At 47.1% G+C, this 22946-nt stretch overlaps 2 protein-coding genes across 5 annotated transcripts; both read right to left on the reverse strand.

Annotated features, from left to right (window-relative positions):
• Positions 1-2092: 2092 nt before the first annotated feature.
• LOC123138063 (GPI-anchored protein LLG1) lies at positions 2093-4275 on the reverse strand. The gene is made up of 3 exons (XM_044557958.1): positions 3853-4275; positions 3668-3730; positions 2093-2629 (listed from the first exon to the last, which is right to left on the reverse strand). The coding sequence occupies exons 1-3, from the start codon at positions 3935-3937 to the stop codon at positions 2274-2276; spliced, it is 504 nt and encodes a 167-aa protein (XP_044413893.1). The 5' UTR covers positions 3938-4275; the 3' UTR covers positions 2093-2273.
• An 863-nt stretch (positions 4276-5138) lies between these two features.
• On the reverse strand, positions 5139-12042 carry LOC123138062 (phosphatidylinositol/phosphatidylcholine transfer protein SFH8). Of its 4 annotated transcripts, none has more exons than XM_044557953.1 (15): positions 11594-12034; positions 11123-11227; positions 10717-11032; positions 10535-10634; positions 10114-10380; positions 8781-8858; positions 8605-8706; positions 8472-8521; positions 8285-8384; positions 8075-8173; positions 7856-7975; positions 7300-7462; positions 6808-7169; positions 5806-5880; positions 5139-5585 (listed from the first exon to the last, which is right to left on the reverse strand). In XM_044557953.1, the coding sequence occupies exons 2-15, from the start codon at positions 11127-11129 to the stop codon at positions 5565-5567; spliced, it is 1860 nt and encodes a 619-aa protein (XP_044413888.1). In that variant the 5' UTR covers positions 11130-11227; positions 11594-12034; the 3' UTR covers positions 5139-5564. The 4 variants fall into 4 exon arrangements, with proteins under 4 accessions (XP_044413888.1, XP_044413891.1, XP_044413889.1 ...); XM_044557956.1 differs by having other exon boundaries at positions 6808-7166; positions 11594-12031; XM_044557954.1 differs by lacking the exon at positions 11594-12034 and adding an exon at positions 11420-11550.
• Positions 12043-22946: the final 10904 nt, after the last annotated feature.

The following is a 22946-nucleotide window of genomic DNA, read 5'->3' on the forward strand; positions in this document are numbered from 1 at the left end:
GTCCGGCGGCGGCGTCGCGGACGTGTGGCCTGGCGCGGTGGGCTACGTGGTGGCGGTGCCCGTCGCGGCCATGGCGGCCCGATCTGGTTCGATCCGGGCCCGATTCGGGCGGCGGTGGCGGCGGATGGCTCGGTGGCCGCCGGTGGCTTCTCCTCCCGCCCCTGGAGGTCTCCCTCCTGCCTCCATGGGTGGCTGGGGTGGCTGCTGCACGGCCGCAGGGCGGGTGGCGGCGCGTCCGACTCAGATCTGGCGGTGGGATCTGGGTGGACGGTGCGGGTGGGGCTGCGGCCTGGTGTAGCCATGGCTCCGGCCGTGGGCGACAGCGCGTGGAGGTCCGGCTCATGGTGGTGGTCTCCCGAGGGCGCGGCGGTTACACAGTGGTTTGGCGGATCTGCCCGCAGCGATGGCCGGCTATCTCCGGTGTCGGCTCGTTTGCGGTCGGACCGCTTCGACCGTAGCTCCATCTACTCGTCGCCCAGGCGTTACTTCGGTCCAGGGGCTGGCCCCCTCCCAGCTGCGGTTCTTCGCTCGTTTCGTGCCCGGAGCTGCAGGACGAAGCTCGTCTCGCGCCCGGCAGCAGGACGGAGCTCGTCTCGCGCCCGGCATCAGGACTGAGCTCGTCTCACACTCGGGGCTGCAGGACGGGCGATGGAGGTCAGTTTTGGCCGGCCTATTGGGTCTCAGCGTTGGGGGTCGTCCAGGGGTGCGAAAGGCGGGACCTTTCCACTCGTCTCTTCAGTTGGGGTAGCGGTGGGTCACGGGTGAGGTGGTGTCGAGGTCTTGGATGTTGGGGCGGCGGCCCTGGTGGTGGTGGTTGCGCGGTGCTCTTGGACAAAGCCCGTGCCTTGGTGCTGCCCGATCATCATGGTCGTGTGGGCGGCGTGGTTGCCGGGGTGTGGCGTTCGGTGGCGGTGATTGTGGGTCGAGGTGAAAACCTGCTCTATCTTCGGACGGACCGGCGGCGGCGAAGATCGTTACCTTCTTAAAGGCGTCGTCGAGGCTCTCATTGCCCGTCATGCGGCTCCGGGGGAAACTCTGATCCTTGGATCGGGCGGTGGCGGCGCTCCGGCGTCGTATCCTTCCTGAAGGCGCCGCCTTGGAGCGCATGGTTCGTCATATGTAACTTCATTTCTTCAGGGCGGTAGTGCTAGGAGTGGTGTTGCTGCGCTCATCGCCTATGTATCATGTCTTGGGTGTGTGCGTGTGTTGCGGTGGCGTGGTGTGTGGTTGTACTGGATGCTTGTGGTTTGGTGCTTTATATATAAAGCGGGGCGAAAGCCTTTTTCGGTAATCTTCTGAATAGATGCCTCCACATAAGTGCACCATGGAGTTAGTTTTTTGTGCTATCTTTATCACCGCTATTTCGAGCCATATTCAAAATTGACTACCACATGAAACCTAACTCCATAGGGGTACTGTACATTTAAGCTTCAAAAGACAAAGGAGATAAGTTTGCATCAAATCTCCAAACTCTGGTCATGACTTTAGTTTCAAAACCCAACTACGAATCAAGTATGGTTTTGAACAGACAATCAAATCTCCAGACTCTGGTTATGATATATTGCTCTCTCTTAACTCTTAAAATTGTTTACTTTGCTCACTCAAGATATAATAAGATTACTTATCTATACATGGTGTTGTGATAACAGTGGTTTTGGCACACAATTGGGTAAGGACATGGATTGAAGTGAAATGTTTGAAAACCTCCCAAAAAATATATTCTCATTTTCCATGCAAGGATTCTTATTCTTATTAAAAAAATGCATTGCAATTTTAACTACTTCCCACAGATTGGCAACAACATGATCCTAGTTTTGGAGGTTATTCATACGCACTTATCTAAAATCCAGTGACTACAAAATTTGTCTGAAGCAAGTGAAAATAAAAGGCAGCAACCTTTGGCAAGAGAAAACCAGCAACTTATAGATAGGGAAACCAATTGTCACGACTTTCTTTGAGACTAGAATGAACTAGGGCCATGATGATTCACATACAACCAAACTATTTCCAGTGACCAAAAAAAAAAAGTTATCATCATTATACACGAGTGAGACATAATACAGTGTGAGAGGTATGATACAGCGACAATCAGTGAATTCTAAGTTGGCAACCAGGTGAGATTCCAAAGAATATGTAATCTGACATAGCTTCAAATTACAAGATATTGCAAGAAGGAAAATTTCAAGAGCGCCTTAAGGAGCAGCAGCGGATTCAGGCTCAACATCATTTGAAAAACATGGAAGAAATAAAGGTATCACCACCACCACAACCACCTACTGGAAGAACAATGCTACTAGTCCACACATGAGAGTAATCAAAGCAAGCGAGCTGCTTCGAGCCCTTTGGACACCACTTTTAACAACGTCTTTCTGGGGGACACCTTCGCAAGAAAGACCTAACTTGCCTTCTCGGCACTCGTGGGCAAACAGGCCTGGTGGGTACTTGCCATAGAGGTTGATGTAGCTGAACATTGTGGATGCACAGTCATTGCTTTCATCATTGATGTAGTTATTAAACGGGCATGCAAATTCCTTGAAAGAATCACAGCAGTCTTTAGGAGGATATTTCGGCCCTTTGCACCTGCTTGTGATGACGGTGTAGTTTTGGAACTCGAAGTTCACAGGACAATCTGAAAAGCACAAGTATGAGGTAAGAGAAATATAATAGATCAAGGCACTGAAAGCCTTCAACATGGGTAGATGTATGTCAGACACCATCCATTACAATGATGAATTAGGATCTATCTTGATGCTACTTGGTAAAGTGTTAGCAATATGCAGTGATATGCAGGTATGTTTAGTGAACAGTAGATACCAAAATATGTACTTTGGGGGGGCTGCCTCGAAGTGTTTGGTTAGTTTGCCCCTCGAAGCCTGGAACCAACTCACACAATGAAACTTGCAGAAGTATGCTGAGACTGCGTTAGTTAATTTGTTACAATAACATGGCGCTTCTAACTGGATAAGGAATACAGGCTTCACTACCTGGACATGGCATGCCTTACCGGACAACAAGGTTTTACCATCACAGGCTCAACAAATCTCCTTTCCGGCATTTTATCGTATGTATGTCAGTTTAGCACGCTCTCTATTTAGTGATCAGCATCTTGGTGCCAAGAAGCAGCACCAGCAGGTTCAGAAATTTCACATCACGATTAATAAGCATGCAAGTATGACTAGATGCTACTATTATCCTGTTATAACTAGCATGTGCTTGTAGTATGCACAGTGCGAATAACATGAAACGCGGACTAGTCGGCAAACCATGTCAATTCCTCTTCAATCGGTGAAGAATATCATCGGAAAGCTACAGCCCACATCCCTGCATTCAACTCGTAGCACCCCAATTCCTCACCGTAATCATCTAGCAACTCGGCCACCAAAATGTTCCCTCAATCGCTATTTAGTATTATTCCTCATGGTCTACAGTTCAATGACCGCTGATCCTCAATCGATGACACCCCGATCTGACGACACGACAGCAGACGTTTCGTCGGCGCGGCACGGATCAGGGAATCGACACCCCACGCATCTAAGCGGAGCATGTGACCGAACTCCCAGGTCCCAGCCCAATCTTCACAAATTCTAGATCAAACTCCGAAACCAGCAAGCAAGCATTAGAGCGTGGAGCTCAGCGAGGAGAGAGAGGGAGGTGGAAGGAAACGTACCCCTCTTGGCCTGCAGCAAGGTCCTCCCCGTGGTAGATCCGGCGCTCGCCTGGAACACGCCGTCTGCTCAAGCAAAACACATCACGGCGAACCCGTCAGAACAGAAGCCGCTGCTGCCGCGAGGCAAGACGCAAACGGTCGAGGCAGCAATGAACAAACAGCCGAAGCAGGAACAGGTAACGCACCGGAGATGAAGGGGGAAGCGGAGGCGAGCCCGACCAGGAGGGCGGCGATGACGAGGAGGAGCGGGAGCCCACGGCCGGCGGCCATCGCTCGTCCCTCCGCTCGGCGCACGCGTCCGAGCAGGGACGTAGGCTGTTGGATCTAGGACGACGACGACCGCGACGGCGGCCTGGTGGAGGAGGCGGACGGCGCGCGCAGACCCACCCACGTGCGCGCCTCGACTCTCCTCGCTGGTGCTTGTAAGCTGCACGGAGCGGGCGGGTGGTGCTACTGCTGCGTACAGCTGCGATTAATTAGTGGCGCCGGATGCTGCTGCGAGCTGGAACAGGAGGCAAAGGGGAGAAGAAGAAGAGAAGGACGTGACCACGCGGACGCGTTTTGTTTCGCCTGGCTTTGTTTGTTTTCTCGCTGACGGTGGTTATTCACTCGGATGGATTCTGGGACGAGCGAGTCAGCGAAGCGAAGCGACGTTATTTACACTGGAGACAACGACGGTAGATAGATATCCTAGGGAAAGCGGTCAAGGCGACGCATGTCTTGTGTTTGATCTTCACCGGCGAGGGTATTTTTCCCCTTGGCTGTTTTCCCTGCCGTTTTGTTCTTTTCTCTCTTTTTTTCCCTTAGCTGTTTTTCCTGCCACCGTATGTATGACAAATGTAAGGAATGAACGCACGCCGTCTATAGTAGGCGAGTAAAAATCGTTGAACCTTTCAGCAGTTCCAATCCACCAAACCCAAACCTCCTTCGTCTTCTGTTGGAGGAAGAGATGCCGTCTTCAATCTGGCAGCTGGCTGTTTTACTAGTTATGGCAGCAAACTTGCCCGCAAGAACGACGTGCCGCTCGCCAGCTAAGCTTGATGTGGTAGTATATCTTCGAGTGCCACACAGCTCACCGCACGTCAGAATACCACTCCCTCAACATGCGATCCACCACCAATGATGCTTGCACCAATCAACGACGGTGCTCAATAAAAGAGGTTTGTCCATTTTTGTCAAACATGGCGTGGCCAAGCGCAATCTACAATTTGGGCTGAGAACCCATGGAACGTTGGTAGAAAAAAAGGAACAACCCAGGGCTGTACAAAATGCACTTTGTGGCTATTTCAACACATGAAAAAAAATGCTGCAACACCATGTCCTGCTTATTCTTTCTCAAAAAAAAAAAAACCATGTCCTGCTTGTTTGGTTTGTTGCAGCAACAGGTCAGATGAGTGGCGTCACGAAAAGAAAGTATGCGGTATTGCTTACTCTGAAAGTAGGGGGTAAAACTAGTATATGCATGGACGCCTTCAACCAAAGAATGGTGTTAATTATGAGACCCCAGCCTCAACTGTTCTGACAATGAAAATGCGCATAAGCATTCAAATACAGGCATACAGCAGATCAGGAGGCGCATAGAGGCAGAGAAAACAGAAAACATAAACAGAACATGAGCTGTGCGTCGGGATTCATCTTTTAACTTTCTTTTGCTGTATATAAGCCACGCTATATTCAGTTATCTTCCAGGACGCTCTTCTTGACCATCCCCTCAGTTTTCCTCCGGTCACCAACTATCTATCCTTATTAACATCACCCATCTTTTTGATTGACCAAAAAGAGAAGCGAGACTGAGCAGCCATATACAAAGCAATGCTGTTTAGTTTCTGTCGGAAAGCAGTCATCAAAGTTGCCATCTCTGTTTTTTTTCTTGTTCATGTACATTGCTGTGAGTTTATTACGTACAAAATTTCCTTCTCTGCACCAAACCAAAAAGAAGCAAACATTAGTGTCTCGCAAAATTAACCTCAAATATAAGCCGAAGAGTAAATCCGAAACGCATACTAGTACATATATCCCCAGAGGCAGGTCAAACACTCAATGTCCCTTTTAGATCACAATTCAATAATATTGTGGGTTGAAAAATAACTGAACAAATTGTACACAGCGTTTGAAATCCATAATGTGGTGTTGCTTACTCTATGACCAGACTCTGTCACGGACTCCAATGTTTCAGCCATCTGCATTTGTTTGATCACTGTTGCATGCAATACCTGGATGAACACATAAAACGGAACACTACATAAATAGATGCATATTTCGTATTGTGAATATTCATTTTTTTTCCTATAAAATTGGTCAAACTTTACGAAGTTTGACTTTGGTCAAATTTTATATGCAGACTTAAAAGAAATGGAGGGAGTAAGAAACAGATAACTGATGAATTATGACATGAGTATGCACCTTGCCCATAGTGCTTTTTATCACTGTTATGCAGTTTCATAATAATGGCTCCCCACTAGAAGTGGAAGACAGTAAAAACTACATTGTGACCATTTCACTAGTGGTCCTTCAAATATATATCTTGGTCAATTTTGAACTTCAATAAGTAGCATCACCGGATCTTTTTATGCTTCATACTCCCTCTGGTCCTTTTTACTCCATGTATAAGATTAGTGTCAAGTCAAACTTTGCAACGTTTGACCAAATTTATATTAAAAACTATCAACATCTACAATATCAAATATATATAATATGAAACTACATTCCATAATGAATGTAACGATATTGATTTGATATTATGTATGTTGATACTTTTTCCTATAACTTTAGTCAAATTAGAGACACTTTGACTTCAGAGTTCAGACAAAACTTAGATGCAGACTAAAAAGGACGGGAGGGAGCATTATTTAACTTGCAAAAGTTGGACTGTTGGATTCTAACCGAACTCCTTGCAGTTTTTTTCACCAGGTGCTCAAGTTTCAAGTGTATCATAAACATGCATATGTCAATAAATAAAACAGCACATTCATAACTAAGAGCCTACGTTGTTCAAATTTTTGCAAATTAGTCAAGCAGACCATAAGTTTATTTATAAAGGCGCAACACTTATGTGGTAAAAAGCATGATATAATTCTAAACTATACATCCTGAAACAAATGTAAGCACCATAAGGCTGTGACACTTGGTTAGACAAATACCTTCTTTGTCTTCTCCAGGTCAAATTCAATGGATTTTATCCTATCAAAAGAATCCTGTATAGCACGATCCTTATCCTGTGGGATCTCAGGAGGCTTTCTGCTGAGTTGATTACACATCGATTCAAGTCTTTCAAGACGCTCCAGACAAGGATTTACTCGGTCTTCCTTAACTATCTGAAGATTTGGTTGATTACTGGGTACAGCTGCAGTATGTGGATGAACATTTTCCAACTGTCGCTGATGGCGAGTGAACAAGCGCAAAAGAGAGAGTACTTTGAGAATTACAGCAAGAACTTTTCTTGAAAATAATTTCAAAATCCCATCATCTGCATCGCCTTCACGGACATTTGGGGCGCGACCTGCTAGTTTCAACTCACATTTTAAGCATCAGAGAGACTAGCCACCATGGTGAGACAACTGGGATAAAATATTAACAACGCCCCATAAGTTTTTATAGATGTTAGATAGTGCATGCAGACCATGATTAGGTACCTGGCTCAGGCGAAACTCTATTCATCGATGAATTTTGCCGTGTGTTGTACTGCCTTAATACATTTCCAGCAACGTTAGATCTTTTATTGGACTCGACAGCTTTATCCACTGAAAGAGGTCGATCGTCTGAACAGCCGTATGTCGTTGATCCTGATTCCCTGGCCTACATGACAAAGACAGGAGATGAAGTTTGTTAAGAAATGCCATGTTGAGGATAAGGAGCTAGCAACAGCCTAACATTTTTTTTCTGTGAGGGAACAACGACCTAACATTTAGGCATGTCGGGACCAAAAAGAAATATCGGTTATTTCCTTTTGTTCATCTGAATACAGGAGCTACTGGTGGCAAGTGAGAACATGAATGGAACTTATTAATATAATGGCAGAATTGAGGGAACAACAATTTACTTCCTCACGGACTGGAGCCAAACTATGATATTTCTTTTTGGTCCCGACATGCCTAAATGTTAGGTCGTTGTTCCCTCACAGAAAAAAAATGTGAGAACATGAATGGAACTTATTAATATAATGGCAGAATTGAGGGAACAATAATTTACTTCCTCACGGACTGGAGCCAAACTATGATATTCAACATCTTCTGGGGCTACAGGGGATCCAAGATCATCAACATCTGAACCTGATTCAGCATTTGATGTATCACTAATTCTTTCTGGTAACTGAAAGAAGCAAGGACAGTGCATAAAACGTTAAAATTGAAAAGAGATTGACTCATTGAACAAATGAGAGCTCACAGATCGGATATTTCGTAATCTTGCCTTGAGCGCACGCAATCTTACAGAGCCTGTAATTGTTTCTTCTATATCAGATACTTGCACAATATCCCTTAATGCAGATGATTCCATGCTATGTACGATCTGCAATAAAAAGTAAGTTCATAATCAGCTGTAGCAGACAAGTTGGATATCCTTTTGTACCATAAGTATGATACAGTAAGAGAGCACCAGCAGATTCAGTAAAAAGACTACCTTCATAATTAAAGGGTCACTCCAAGGGCCTTTGTTGGACCTCAGACATCCTCCTTGGTTAGAGCATGTGCACAAACCACCAAAAAACTCTGGTAATTGGCTGCAGATATATTCTATTAAGCCTTGTACAACAAGCACAGAAACCAATCTCACGACCCTAACAACATAGAAGATTACCGTCACCAACCTTGCGTCAATAGCTTCAAGAAGCCTGCTCTGGTATTTTGCTCCTAGAACCTGTTATGGAAGATTATAGGTATGAAGCAACGGAAACATCACAATGTGGAAAGTGAACTTGGAACGCTTGCAAGACTTCATACATGAATTTTTGATGATGTTTTGGGGTCAAGAAGTCCCTTTATAGTGCTCCAGATCAGTTTGAAACCAGCTCCAGCATTTACAATGAACATTTGATGTAGTGTCTGCATAATTTAGCACATGAATGGTAATCAGAACACTGGGAAACACATGCCTATATTTCATCAGTAATACTTGCCTCGGGATAATAGTCACCATCTATTTTCTGCATACAGCGCACTAAATCCCTTGCAATCTTACCAAAGTTCTTCCAGCCCTACATCATATGGAACAGATACACACGTCATTTTCAACTATTTTGCAGATAGCACAATGATGTTAAACGGCACTCAAAGATCAGACCACAAAATCATCCTACGATCAATCAAAGATACAGTTTGAAAGAAAAAAAATGATAGAAATAAACTCCTACATTCATAGATGCATATAGTTGGATTGCAATAGCAGCCGACCAACACAATTCTAGCAATATCAACAGTTTTGAGGAATTGAACCTCCACACTACAGCTCTACCCAGACCTTTAAGATGCAACCTAAATGTTAGAATCAAACAGGAGGTCACCACCCTGGTACCGGATGAGAGCTTCTACAACTGATTGACATCTGTAGCTGAACGGGTCGTCCTTGCCAAGAGGAAGGGGCCAGATTGCTCAACAGTCTAACCATGTGGCAACTCTGGCAGCTGTGTGATGACTGAGTGTTTAAAGGTGCAATGCTGGTCTGCTCAATGTGATTATAACTGACGAGAAGTTGTGGATGTTGGAAGGAGCAAAAGGCACTAAGACGTTTTCCATGGCACACCCAGGCCACCAGACTTAGCAGCCAGCTGTACAGCTTGCCAATATAGCTGTTGCGCTTTTGCCTTTCTTTTGCTTGCGAAGGTTTTTTGCAGCTTTGCTTCCTCTTTTTTTCAGTTTTGTTTTCTGCCAGGCTGTACGTTTTGCGCCGCTTAGGCATTCTCTTCTAATACAAAATGAAACACATTTAGACGCAATCAAATCCATTGTATTTTATCTGGACAGAGTAGCTAAACCAGCAGCATTCAAGAAAAGCCTTATGTTACTGCTGTTTCTCTCTAACTTCCAAGGGCTATTGTGCCACCAAGCATCCTAGTTAATTTAGTCACTAAGATGTTTTTAAAGAAGTTTCTGAAATTTTTCTATATGAAGGCTTGTACATCTTCACAAATCCCAATAGTCACATTTTTTTAAGAGCTCCAACTTCTGTGAAAATTTTCAGTTGTATCATAGCATATTATTATATGAGAAGATGTCTTTGTGACAGGAAAACAATGTTTCTGATTTGTGATAACTGCAGTGCAGCCCCACAAAGTACATATTTTAAGCCTAACAAATAATTTCAGTGGAAGGTTTTATCAACAGAAGGTAGTTTCGGAAAAATGTTACTGCAGAGACAACACTTCCTTTTGCTAATTTTCTTACGTCTTCAGAGTCTAGACAAGAATTGCTGGCGTAGAGAAACCATATTTAGGAGAAGGACAATGAACATACCACGCCATGGACATCCAATATTGTGGTTGTTGTATCTATATGCTTTTGAGCAGAAATTGAGCAGGCAGGAAACTTCTCACGGAATGCTCTCTCAAACTCTTGCACATGGTACTTGATATATCGTTCCACTGTTGTGGTTTGCACAAGTTTATTGGGTTCAACTTTTCCAAGCAACTCGATATAGACAGGCCTTCCATCCTTGTCAACCCCATGATAACCCTGGGGATAATATTGCAGTACCTCCTCTAGCTCATGAAATTCAAAATCCTTCAATGATAAAAATTAGTTGTCATCAGTATGCACGACACTTTAAGGCAAATTATATAGCAGGCAGTCTTTCAAATTCACATCAAATGCATCTACATCTGTACAGTGTTTCATATATTTGCAAATCAGCCCAGAGAATAGACAGTGTTCTTACTTCCAAAATTGTGTCTGTCCCAAATTCATTCCTCCACTGGAGCATCTCATCCCACATTTGTGCTGCCTTTTCGACATCAAACTTTCTAGCTTTCAAAAATCTGCATACCAGAATGAAGAATCACCAACTGGTATTTGAAGGCTGAAAACACCAATACGAGGCAAAGTTTCATCCTTACTAACCTAAGCATCATATGGTAATCATCATGCCTTTCAGGCAAAAGGTTCCTGGCAAACAAAACCTCACGGAACGAACTGACCGCCTGCTCTTCACCCGCATCCCTGACATCCTCTATCGGTATTCTCGGCACTCTGCAGTCGACTTTCCTCTTCCCCCTCTTCTTCAGCGAATGTGTCAGCTTGGTTGAAGCGTGCAGCGCCTTCTTCCTCAGCGACCGCATCCTCCTGTGCTTTGGCTCGTCCTCTGAGTTCTCGGCATCGGCTCTGTCCCTCCTCTCGTCATTACTGACAGATATCTCTATGCCGTCGATATTGCTCTCTGAAACAGCACATCATAACACATATAACATTAGCTGCATTGTATCCGTGAAACCCATGTACCTACAGAACAACCAACAACATCCCATACCTGACATTCTCCGCAAATGCAGCCTAAATGATCAGGGGTCAGCCTATTCGAACTGATGATCACTGATCTGAAACTATATGTACAGCACCCACTGGAGCGTCGACTCTGCCACAAACCAACACAGATTATCCGTTTATTTTTGGGAGAGACAAGCAAATACAGGTTAGAACTGAATTCAGAGAGTTGTGCTGGAAAACATCGAACTCGTGGCCAAATTATCCGCAACGAGTAGAAGCAGAAGCCATGGAAACAAGCCCAGAAAACGGTGGTTCCGGAAAGGAAAGGCGATCGCCTAACCTACACATAATAAATGCTCCCGCCGCGAGATCCAGTGCGGGCACCGGCACCGGCACCCCCAACCGCCTCGGGAATCACGCAGACGCCCGCAGCTAGATCCGATCGTCCGAACCCGACGCGCGAACAAAACGGAAAACCGGAACCCGGGGGGAACGGAGTCGATCCGTGCCGTACCTCGCCGCGGGAGAGGGAGATCCGCCGCTCCGGAGAGCGCCCGCTCGATCCGGATCGGGAGGGAGGCCGCGAGCCGCGCGCCCCTCCTCCACCACCACCTCCACCTCCGGCGCGGCGGGGCGGAGGAACCGAGGGCTCGAGCTGCTGCTGCGCGCGGGCGGGCGGGCGTTTGATCCGCGCGTCCCTCTCCCCGGCTCCGTCCCCCTCGCGCTTACGCCTCCTTTTTCCGCCTACTCCTCTACTCCCTCCCTCGTCCCCGTGCTGCTGCCGCTGCTGGCGCCCGCCTACTCGACTGCTTCGGTTACTGTGGTGCTGCTGGGTGGGCGCTGGCTGCGCCTCGTGCCTTCTGGCGTCCCTCGGGCCGGGGCGGGGCCCAGTCGTCGGTGGCGTGCGCGGCGGTGCTGGGTGCGCGAGGAGCGTGCGCGCGTCGCTATTGACCCGGGCGGATGGGGACGGCTGCCGCGCTCCCGCGTCGCTTTTGCGTGACTGCGTAACGCAGGGCCGGGAGCAGGGGCGCCGACGCTCACGTGCGGGGTAGTCGACGGGGGCTGATGAATGGGGCCCTGCGTGTCAGTCTTTGTCATGTCGGTATGGAATGAATGGTCGCGCCTTGTATTGCGTGCGTGATACCCCGTACGGCACCTCCCCATCCCGACTCTGGCCTACCCGGTTCGAGGAAGATTCATTTGATTGATGCTTCACGTATTTGAAAAAAACAGTTTAGGTTTGTATTTTTTTTAACATCAGCACAGACACAAGCGCTCATATACACGCGCATACACTCATCCCTATAAACGCACACTCGCACATCCTACCCCTATGAGTGCCTCCGAAAGACTGAGCCGGCATATCATCTTGTGATTTACGAAGTCACCGTAGGCGCCTCGTCGTCGATGGGAACGTCTCCTCCCACTGAATGCGCATCGCCGAAAATCCTGAAATAAATTCAGGAATAAATGCGAGCACCAGGATTTGAACCCTGGTGGGCTGGGGATACCACAGTCCCTCTAACCAAAAAAGTATAAATTTGTATATTTATTGATATCTTCGACTAATGTATTTGGCACATCGGAGTTTTTTTTGAAAATTCACCGAACGACTCGATCCCCACCCGATTCATATCCCACATCGCTCATTCCCGACCACTTCCCACCGCACGTTGAGCACCTCCCGCGGCAGCGGAGGTCGGCGCCAACCGCCCCCGCGGGTCTCTGCCATGACGCCCGCCCTTTTCAAGTGAACTGCAGGAGCTCCTCCCAATCGCCCGCACACGGGGTCTTCGGTTGGACGTAGTACTTTGCTGCCGCCGAGGCCTAGCAAGATAGGCTCGACCATGGACCGGACGCCGACGGGTTCGTTGGCACGGCGCCAGAGGGGACGTGGTCTGCCCTGACGGCGGTCTCCCAGGCCTCCGGCCACTCGATGAGCAATTGCCTAGTTCTCGATCTATTAGCTCGATTTCATGGTGGAATTCAAATTACAAAAGGGGGTCGAGAGGAAAGAGACCAGCTCCCTTCCAATCCAGTTGTTTGTCGTTCGCTGCCCGTTACCGTTGACGTTGTCTCCTACTTATACTATTAAGGCCTAAAGCATATTCGGGCCTAGCAAGCCGAGCCGGCGGACAAGGCTTGCGACTAGGCCTCTTGTATGAATCTTCCTCGTACTCCCGCTCGTGAGTCACCGAGTCGTTGACAATCCCCCGTCGATGAGTTGCGGCTTGTACCCAGCCAGTGCTCGCGAAAACAGTTGCTTCGTCATTTCCAGATCCTCCCAAGTAGCAAGATCGTCCGTACTGTTGGTCCAGCGAAGAAGAACTTAAAGCACCTTCTTGCCCCCATTGAGTAACAACTCGGCGCTGGAGAATTTCTTCAAGAACTGGGTGTTGCGCTTCAGGCAAAGGTAAATGCTACAGAACTTGCTGACCAAGCTTGAGCACCCTGCACAAAAAGAGACACATGGAAAACGGGATGGACCTTGCTGGAAGGTGATAAATCTAGACGATAGGCAACTTCCCCAACGTGCTCCAGGATGGTGAAGGCCCCAAAAAACTTGTGGGCGAGTTTGTGATTAGCTCTCGGTGCCACTAATGCTTGAATATATGGCTGCAATTTAGAAAAACCTAATCGCCCACCGCAAAACTTCTTTATGTACGATGTTTGCCACCCTATGTCTATACAAGTTTTGGAGTCTGCTTTAGTTGATCTAGTTCTTGTTTGTCCTAGTTGACTAATTAGAGCTAGCACTAGCCACCTCCAATCCTCATAATTAGAACTCTTGTGTGGTTATAATCTCCTCCCTCTAATTCTCTGACGATAATTATCTCTGGACGGCGAAGCACTGTTGGATCGTAAAGACTGTACGCTTGCAACCAAGTAGAGAGTTCGTGCTTTCAGTCTTCCATTTAAGTGATCGTTCGAGGGCGGTTCGCGAGATCTTCATCGACGTTCGAGGGACTCCAAGTACGATCTACACTGACTCGTCTACTTCCCCTGCACTCCCGGAGTCGGTAATGATCGTTGATTCAAACCCGTTATGCATCTTCATATTGTTCTTGGGTGATCGCAGGGCAATTTTTTTGTTTCTACTACGTTTCCCAACAATGGCATCATGCGCGGTTCTATGAGTTAATGTAGGTTGCGATCTAGATTACATGTGGATGTGATGGTGATGTTCTTTCTATGCTTCCCTCGAGTGTTGCTCCGGTTCAGTTAATTGACGGCATGGTGTCGCTTTCTACAAGGTTTTGACAATCGCTCGGCTCTGGCCGTCGACGATCTGCTGATAGTTCCTTGAGCTTCACCATAGTCAAGAATAGTGAACCATCACGTACGCAATAGATCGATGAAGATGGATGATCTTCTAGGGGGTCACGCGTATTAGAGGAAGTTTATTGTGTGGGAACGAGATTTTTTAATTAAGTCTCTTCTTTCACACACCCTGAAAGTTAATCTAGCAACAAGAATTATCATTTTATGGTCACGTACGTAGCTAGGTTTATCCGAAAACTCTGGAAATAACCACCGAGGGGATTGATAACCCCCTTGATTGCATTGGGTGCAAGTATTTGCTTTTGTGTATGTAGGTGCTGCTAAAGAGGTTCTGTGTGGTTCTCCTACTGGATTGACAACGTTGATTCTTAACTGAAGGAAATACTTATCTCTAATGTACCGCTTCATCCTCTCCTCTTTGAGGAAATCCCAATGCAACTTACAAGTAGCAGTACTCGCCAAGTCTTCAGAGGTTTCCATATTCTTACACCGGGGGTCACGGCTTCGGCAGTCCTTCCTTCTAGTGATCGGCGGGACATAAGCCCAGCCCATGGACTATGGGCCATATAGATTAGTACCCCTTAGTCCAGGACACCACCAGTGTTGTAGAGTAGTTCCTACTAGTTCGATAAACCTTGGTTCTCAATCGAGGGAAATACTTGTCGTCGGCCTACATCATCCCTTACATCTGAGGGTATCCATACGCTTCTATGGAGAGCAACCATGGTGTCGTCCTACAGCCACCCTGACCTGTAGCACACCGCCACCACTATGGATCCATGACCAAGGCAACCACCGAAGAGGCCCTGGCAGCCACCACCCAGTGTTGGCCGGCCACAGCCAACATAACCAGACCTGGGCGAGAGGAAGCTAGATCCACCATCACTACATCCCGGCAACTCCTGCCCGACAACGCTTGACAAGGAAGGAGCCCATTGCCACCATGCCCCGTGGCCACCGCCCTGGCATCCTTGCACTGGCAAACAACCTGCCCTTGCCCTAGTTGAGCGAGGTCACCCCTAGCACCACTAGTGAAGCAGAGCCTTCCCCCGACCTTTAGCAAGAAGGGGGGCTGTCACCACATGGCGTAATAGTCGTCAGTAGTGGCGGTGAGGAGGAGTATTTGGTGGTGGCAGCGGTTGCACCCCTGGTGTCACCTGGGGGTGACACGGGGGAGGGGGGTTCTCGGTGGGACACTGAGCTAATTGATCTTGTTGTTCTTGCTTACCATCTTTGGGAAGGACAAAAAACCAATGATATATTTTGAAACTGGGTATGTTGAATTTGTGAAAACCTAGTGTTATAACCTTTTCCCATTATTATCCTCCATGTCTTCTAATTCGTCCACAACCCCTAACACAGTTGAATTGTTGTTAGTTCTTTCATTAATTATTAACATTAATGTGATCCTTATATAGACCTTAATTAATAACTTTATCCCCTTCTTTACCATGAACCATATTAATCTATTGCAATTAATGTGTCCTTATCAAGTTTGTGCCCACTATAAAAGGAGCATCATTTGCCATACAATACCACACTCGACAATTCAAAAGCACAACAAGCACTACTATAGCAACTCAATCCTAGCGCCAATTTTGTAACAATAAATGAGGAGCACGTACATTCTATTCCTCGCATTTCCCTCCTGATGTTATCATCAGGTATCTAGTCATTCAATACCATGCACTCTAGTGTCTAGTTATCTATATTGGTAATGTGTGTGAATTTTGACATAAATATATATTGCATAATTCGCCTAATGTACATTGTTTTCCTTTCAACAGCTATGGTAACTTCTAAGCCCGTATGCAAACATATCATCAAAAAGGGCCCATGTAAGAACGACGATTGTCTATCTTATTGCAAGCAATTCATCTCCCCTCCCGGTGGCCCATCTGCCATGTGTGTACCCGAGGGATGCAAGTGTTATCAGTGCGGAGGATTTCCTCCAAACTGATCATCTAGATAATAGAATATACATGGATGCATAACAGTTGCTTGAGTGATGAATAATAATAATTCTAGTAATCTAGCATAATATGAAGTCAGTAGTGCAAGAACAAAGAGAATTTTTACTATGTTGCAACAAAATGTTTGATTTCTAAATGGCAGATTTAAAATCTAATTTTGACCTTCATATCAAGAAGCAAAAATAAAAATCCATATGTGAATAGTGTCTTGAAAAGACTAAAGCATGAAAGGCGGAACTTCAAACTGTATTCGTAGAATAAAAAGCTACTAGAAAAAAGAGGTCGCAGTTAAAATACCTTAATACTATTCTTGAAATAAAATTAAAGTATTCACACTTTTTTGTACAAAACATTTAGTAAATCACACGAAATGTATCACATGGGACACACAATTGAAAAAATGTTTGTCTATCCTAGGACAATTAGTCTATTTTGGTGCGCTGATAAGATAACAACAAGGGTGAAGCCTAGGCTAGGCATGCCATGATGTCGCGTGCGCATGCCTCTCACACCACTACCACCCAACCCAGCATCATGGCGGTGTAGAACGGTAATTAAGGGATTCCCAGAGGATGCGGGAGAAAAGTTAATGGGTCCTCATTGCTTCCCCAAGTGTATGATCATGGATTTCTAGATGTTTTACCTCGTAAATTTTCTAACCACCGCCAACAACTAGAACTGATCTATGTGTAACATCATAGAAGATAACCAAACGCAAGAAAATAACCATTATTCTAGAATAGATATATTGCTCAAACATAAAGTCACACATTAGCAATCAGGGGATTAAAACCCCAACATGGAATCCACATCGGGGAAGGATCCATGGTGGAGGCATCGTCCATGGACGCGCTGACTCATGGGCTGGCGTAGACAGTGATGTGGATTCGTCCTCTTTCTTTGTTGCCACCTTCTCCCGGTGTTTGATTGTATCTTTGAGGAGGTGGTTAGGTCTTGGGCCCTAGGCCCCAAGTGAACTAAGCCCCTTCCCTTGGTGTCTCCTTCCCCTTATAAAGGATCTTGAGGTGTTGGGTGAGATTTCATACATCGTCTATGAGAATTCCCTTGGGCTGCCATCACCTACGCTATTTAGTTTTATCTGATCTACCCACATCCATTCAGTATACTGCGTTGATACCTTTGATTCATCTGGATCATGGAACATAGACCTTCTTCCCTAGTTGACTTAGGTTATTAAATCCACATGAGTTGTAGGCGCTTGAAATTGTGACAATAGCAAACACCAAGCTTATTGTGCGCTTCTTGTTTGCCAGATTTTACTAAAAAAACACTTCCGTGATGATATGTGTTTGTCACAGTAGGTCATGTTTTCTGTCATGCATGTACATCCATTACAATTTTATGACAGCATCAAGATAGTCATACATGTGTTGTCGTAGAAGTGTTCCATGACAATACTCAAATTATCATCACGGAAGTGTCCACTTCCATGATGATAAATGGCGTGTCATGGAAGTGTTTTCGTCAAGGGTAACCACACGTGGCATCCACCGTAATGGGGCGCCGTTAACCTATAGGGTCCGGTTTTGGATCCGATAACCTGTTAACAGCAACGACCAATGGCGATTTTCCATGTGTAAAATTCGCATTGGCCGAAGGAACCACATGTCAGCTCCGTGTCTACTAAAATAAAAATCCAATTACATAAGTGACTGTACAGATCATTCTCACACACCTCAATAAACAATTGCATGCATTCTAAACTAGGAGAAACGATCGTCTAGTTATCTACTTCTTGCGATGCTCCTGCCACTGCTCTGTGGCTCGATCCCTCGTCTAGGGCAGGACGAAGACACTTCCTTCATGTCAATGATCCGCCTGTACATCTTGTAGCTTGTGTACGCGTCCTTGGCCGCGTGCTTGACGTGTTCTTGATCCAGTCTCTGATGCCAGGCACTGTGCTAGGCGTTCATGTCCTTCTTGCTCTCATCCTTCATGTTCATGTAGTTGGGGTCCATGATGGCTGAGGCGATGTCAACCAGGGAGTTCTGTTTGTTGTTGGCGCTGCCCCAGACCTTATAGTGATTGCGGATGTTAATAAGATTATGGCAGGTCAAGCCTGAGACCTTGAGCTCTTTTAGATCGTTGGTGGTGTCCACCGTAGCAAAACTATAGTTGGGGTTGTTGATAAACCTGGAGAAACGCTCGCAAGGCCTCATGGGCAGGTGGTAGTGGTAGATGAGGATGTCATGTCGCACGCACAACTAGGCGACCACAACCTTCTTATATTGCCCGGCACAACCCCTGGTGAACTCGAGGTTGAAGCCGACCACTTGGTACTTGTCATCAGCAAGCAACTGCTCCATAGTTTGGATAGATCTCTCCACTGAGACTGGCTCGTTTGTGTACACCACCGAGAGGTCCTTCCCCCTCACATGGGTGTCCGCTACGTGATGTGTGGTGAACTGCCCCCCCTTGTCATCGTCGACCGCTGGGAGTGCCATTGGAATCGCTGAATGTCCTCTCTGTATGTGTCATCGTGGGTGTGCTTATTGTGTCGTGTGGCATGAGAGATGAAGGTAGATGGCTGCGGGAACAAATGGGGGTCGGGCGGCTGGATTCTCGGCACGTCCGCATGGCAGTTTTTGTAGCTGGTAACTGCATCGTGGCGCCGCGCCCGACGCAATTGCATGCATAATGGCAGCACGAACGTACGTGATCCTGCACCGGCCCCAAACACTGGCAGCACACATGAAGGGATGCCGGCAGAGCGCATGGAGGGACGTGAGCAGAGTGCGCCATGGCCGCCTCAACCCCGAGCAACCACACACATAGAGCAGTTGAACACGGAGGGAATGGTCGTCTACAAGCCGGCCAGCAGTTGCGATGTTGTATAGATAGCGGCCGAGTGCTACTACCTCCGTCTTGGTCTATTAGTCCCCTTTATATTCTGTGCCATATTTTGACCTTAAATTTAACTAACAAAATGTTAATGCATGTTATAAAAATTATATAATTGGAAACTATGTTCAAATACTAATCCAACGATATAATCTTTGGCGACATGCATTCATATTTTATTAGTTAAATCTCTAGTCAAAATTTGGCACGAAAATACAAAGACAACTTATAAACCAGGACGGGGGTAGTAGGTAACTAAATCACAAACATTTTTTTATTAACCTTATGTGTATGTGTCCTTTCGTCCTCCTCTCGCACGTCTTGTCACCCTGCTGCAGCAAAGGGCTTCGAGCGCAAGCTTGAGCAGCGTGCGGGGGGGGGGGGTTCTTTTGGTCAAACGGTGGCCCGAAGTGGCGCCAATGAATCGTCGGTGAGCCCGTTCCCTCGCAACCGCGCAGGTTCCCGCACAAGCTTCCCGCTCGACTAGGTGAAATCCCCAAAAATCTCAATGCTTACTGGGCTGCTATATAAACCCTCATGGCCTGCGAGTCCTGCGTCGCATTTTCCCCTCCCTCCCTGTAGCTTATCTTGTCTGCTTCTCCCACAATCGCCAATGGCACTGGTCCGTCGTCGTCACTCAGCCACTCTGTCGTCATCAAAGGACAGCTCCAACTGGGAGGATACACCGTAGCGGCGGCGCAGTCCCCGACGTAGTGTAGTGCGCTTGGCGTCCATGTTGGGTGTGCGCAGAACACCCACCACACGCTCCGCCGCCGCTGCACGTCGGCAGCTGTTGCCGGCCGCTGTTGCCGCCACCCCATCATCTGCTGCCGTGGCTGTCACACCATCGTCAAAAGCAAGGGCCATCACCCGCTCTGCCGTCGCACCCCGAAGGCGGCAGGTGGTGGTCGTGGCCGCCGCCCCATCATCGGCCGCCATGGCTGCCAGCCTCCCGTCGATTGTCAGGGTCATCACCCGCTCTGCAACCGCCGCCCGAAGGCGGGAGGCAGAGGTGGAGCCGTGGAGGCCCGCACGTGCGTCAGCGACCTTGCGTGCTACATCGAGTTCCTGCGGGAGGAGGAGCAGCGTCTCGTCGAGCACTCAAAGAGCCTTACCATCGCCGTGGCTGAAACACACGCCACTGCAGAGGCGAGGAACCAGGAGATCTACGAGGAGTCCTTCCGCTTCGAGAGGGGCCGTCTGGACTGGCAGAGGGCATTTGAGGTGAGCGTCGCTGAAGGTGCAGTAGCGGCAGGCACCGTATTGCAGTTGTCCAGCTCGTCGTTAGGCTCCTCCTCCTCTGCCTCTTACCGAGGGAGCTCGGCAGAGGAGAGGCTGTCAGAAATAGTACAAAGCCCCTCCATAGTAGTAGTATTTAGGGACTATTTTGTTTAGTTCATCTGACTATATATGTGGTTGAACTGTACTACGTACTTAAAATTAGCTAGTATATATAGTTGAACTAGCTATTTCAGTACGTGGTTGACAACAATTGGAGATAAGTTTGGTCGGTTCAACTGTCAAGTTGAACTGTTTGTATAAAGAACGACTGCTTAATCTATGAATGAAATCTATGCTTACTGAATTTCAGTTGCAAAATTAGATAGTGCTAGTGATTTTTAGCTGCTTATTTTGACAAATGGTAGGGTTACAAGGTTGACAAAGGGCAATGTTACTAGATCAACAAATGTCAATCATTCCAGTTTAACAAATGGCAATATACCCAATATGACAGATGCAAATCTGTTAAATTGCCTGTATGTGGTTGCACACGGATCATCCAAAAAATCGTTTGCGTTGAAGGGATGTACAAATCCTACATGCCATATTTTCTCTTGGCTTAGCGGTGAAGCCTCACTTTGCATACCGTATTTAATCTGAACCATTTGCGTTGAAGAGATGCACAAATCTGCGTAGCGAATTTTCCCTTGGCTTACTGGGGAAGACCATATCTCTCACTTTGCATACGGGTGTTCTATCTAAAATGTTTGTGATGAAGAGCTGCACAAATCCTCCTTGGCACATTTTCCCTTGGCTTACCGGGGAAGCTGTCGGTTTGCATACGGGTGTTCTATCCAAAACGTTTGTGATCAAGAGCTGCACAAATCCCGCACAACACATTTTCCCTTGGCTTATTGGGGAAGTTGTCGGTTTGCATACGACTGTTTCTATCTAAAACTTTTATGATGAGTGTTTTATATTTAAAAACCATTTTAACGAAAATCGTTTGATAAGTCTGTACATTCAGAGAGAAAAACGCAAGTTCGTTCAAACCATATCTTTCATTCAGTCACACTACGAATTTATATTCATATGATCGAGATAAAGTATTAAACCCCAAAAAACTAATTCCAGCGGTGACGGAGGCGCGTGTCGCACCGGCGTTGTCGCTGTCGTCCTCCGGGATGCCGTTTTTCAAGTCTTCAAGGCAGCACATAATGTTCTTTACTTGGAAATCAAACATCATGTCGTCGCGTGATCGACGGGTGGGGCGCGGGAGGACGGCAACTCGTGGTGCTGCGAGGTAGCGGTCAACGGCGGCGTCCTATGCTACTAGGGGGCGCGCGCACGGGCATGAACTCGATGTGTGTAGGCAAACACATGGGGACCGGCGCTGCGGTGGGTGTAGGGGCGCTCACAGGCGCTGGCATGTACACGAGCTGGCGTGGGTCTGCGGAGACCTCGCTGACGCCCGCGGCTTCCAGCTCTGCGATAGTGCTCGGCGAACAACCCGTCAATGTTACGGTGATGGCCGCTGGCGCGGGGATGGGAGCGGGGATGGGCGCGGGGGCAGCAACTGTCGCGGCCAGCTCGTTCAGGGCCATTTCCATGAGGCCCCATTCCTCCTTATTTTCTGTCTTGTCTGGCTTGGAGTCGACTTCACCAAACTGGAAGACTAGTGATAGATGATCCTTTTACGCCATTGCGTTGGTGGAGGTCTGCGGGAGGGGAATGAGAGGCGAACAGTAAGGTCGCCCATATTAATTAGCGGCTCGGGCACCATTAATGGAGAGGATGTGAGCAAGGCGGGCGACCATGGAAGTCAAAGGTCTTGTTTCCCAGTGAGCCTACGCAGCGTAGAACTCGCACGCTTGCCGGTGAGCCTCCGCATTAGAGGATAGCTTGCACGCCTCTCGGTCAGCCTGCACAGCGGACTGCACCCGCACGCCTCCCGTTCAGTCAAGCAGTTGTCCGCATGACACCTCTGATGACCCACAAGTGTAGGGGATCTATCGTAGTCCTTTTGATAAGTAAAAGTGTCGAACCCAACGAGGAGCAGAAGGAAATGACAAGCGGTTTTCAGTAAGGTATTCTCTGCAAGCACTGAAATTATAGGTAACAAATAGTTTTGTGATAAGATAATTCATAATAGGTAACAAGTAATAAAAGTAAATAAGGTGCAGCAAGGTGGCCCAATCCTTTTTGTAGTAAAGGACAAGCCTGTACAAGTTCTTATAATGAGAAAAGCGCTCCCGAGGACACATGGGAATATCGTCAAGCTAGTTTTCATCACGTTCATATGATTCGCGTTCTAAACTTTGATAATTTGATATGTGGGTGGACCGGTGCTTAGGTACTGCCCTTTCTTGGACAAGCATCCCACTTATGATTAACCCTTGTTGCAAGCATCCGCAACTATAAAAGAAGTATTAAAGGTAAACCTAACCATAGTATGAAACACATGGATCCAAATCAGCCCCTTACGAAGCAACTCATAAACTAGGGTTTAAGCTTCTGTCACTCTAGCAA

This window comes from Triticum aestivum, chromosome 6B, assembly GCF_018294505.1.
Source record: "Triticum aestivum cultivar Chinese Spring chromosome 6B, IWGSC CS RefSeq v2.1, whole genome shotgun sequence".
In the NCBI taxonomy this organism is placed as follows: domain Eukaryota; kingdom Viridiplantae; phylum Streptophyta; class Magnoliopsida; order Poales; family Poaceae; genus Triticum; species Triticum aestivum.

Bases quoted from the DNA above. Each gene is read 5' to 3' on its own strand.
- LOC123138062 (XM_044557953.1), bottom strand. The intron at 8,174-8,284 runs GTAGTCTTTTTA...TTTTTATTGCAG, and splicing joins GTGACCCTTTAATTATGAAG to ATCGTACATAGCATGGAATC. The intron at 5,881-6,807 runs GTATTTGTCTAA...GTGTTCATCCAG, and splicing joins ACCTGGAGAAGACAAAGAAG to GTATTGCATGCAACAGTGAT.
- LOC123138063 (XM_044557958.1), bottom strand. From the start codon at position 3,937: ATGGCCGCCGGCCGTGGGCTCCCGCTCCTCCTCGTCATCGCCGCCCTC. The intron at 3,731-3,852 runs GTGCGTTACCTG...TTGCTTGAGCAG, and splicing joins CGCTTCCCCCTTCATCTCCG to ACGGCGTGTTCCAGGCGAGC. The intron at 2,630-3,667 runs GTACGTTTCCTT...TGTGCTTTTCAG, and splicing joins CTTGCTGCAGGCCAAGAGGG to ATTGTCCTGTGAACTTCGAG.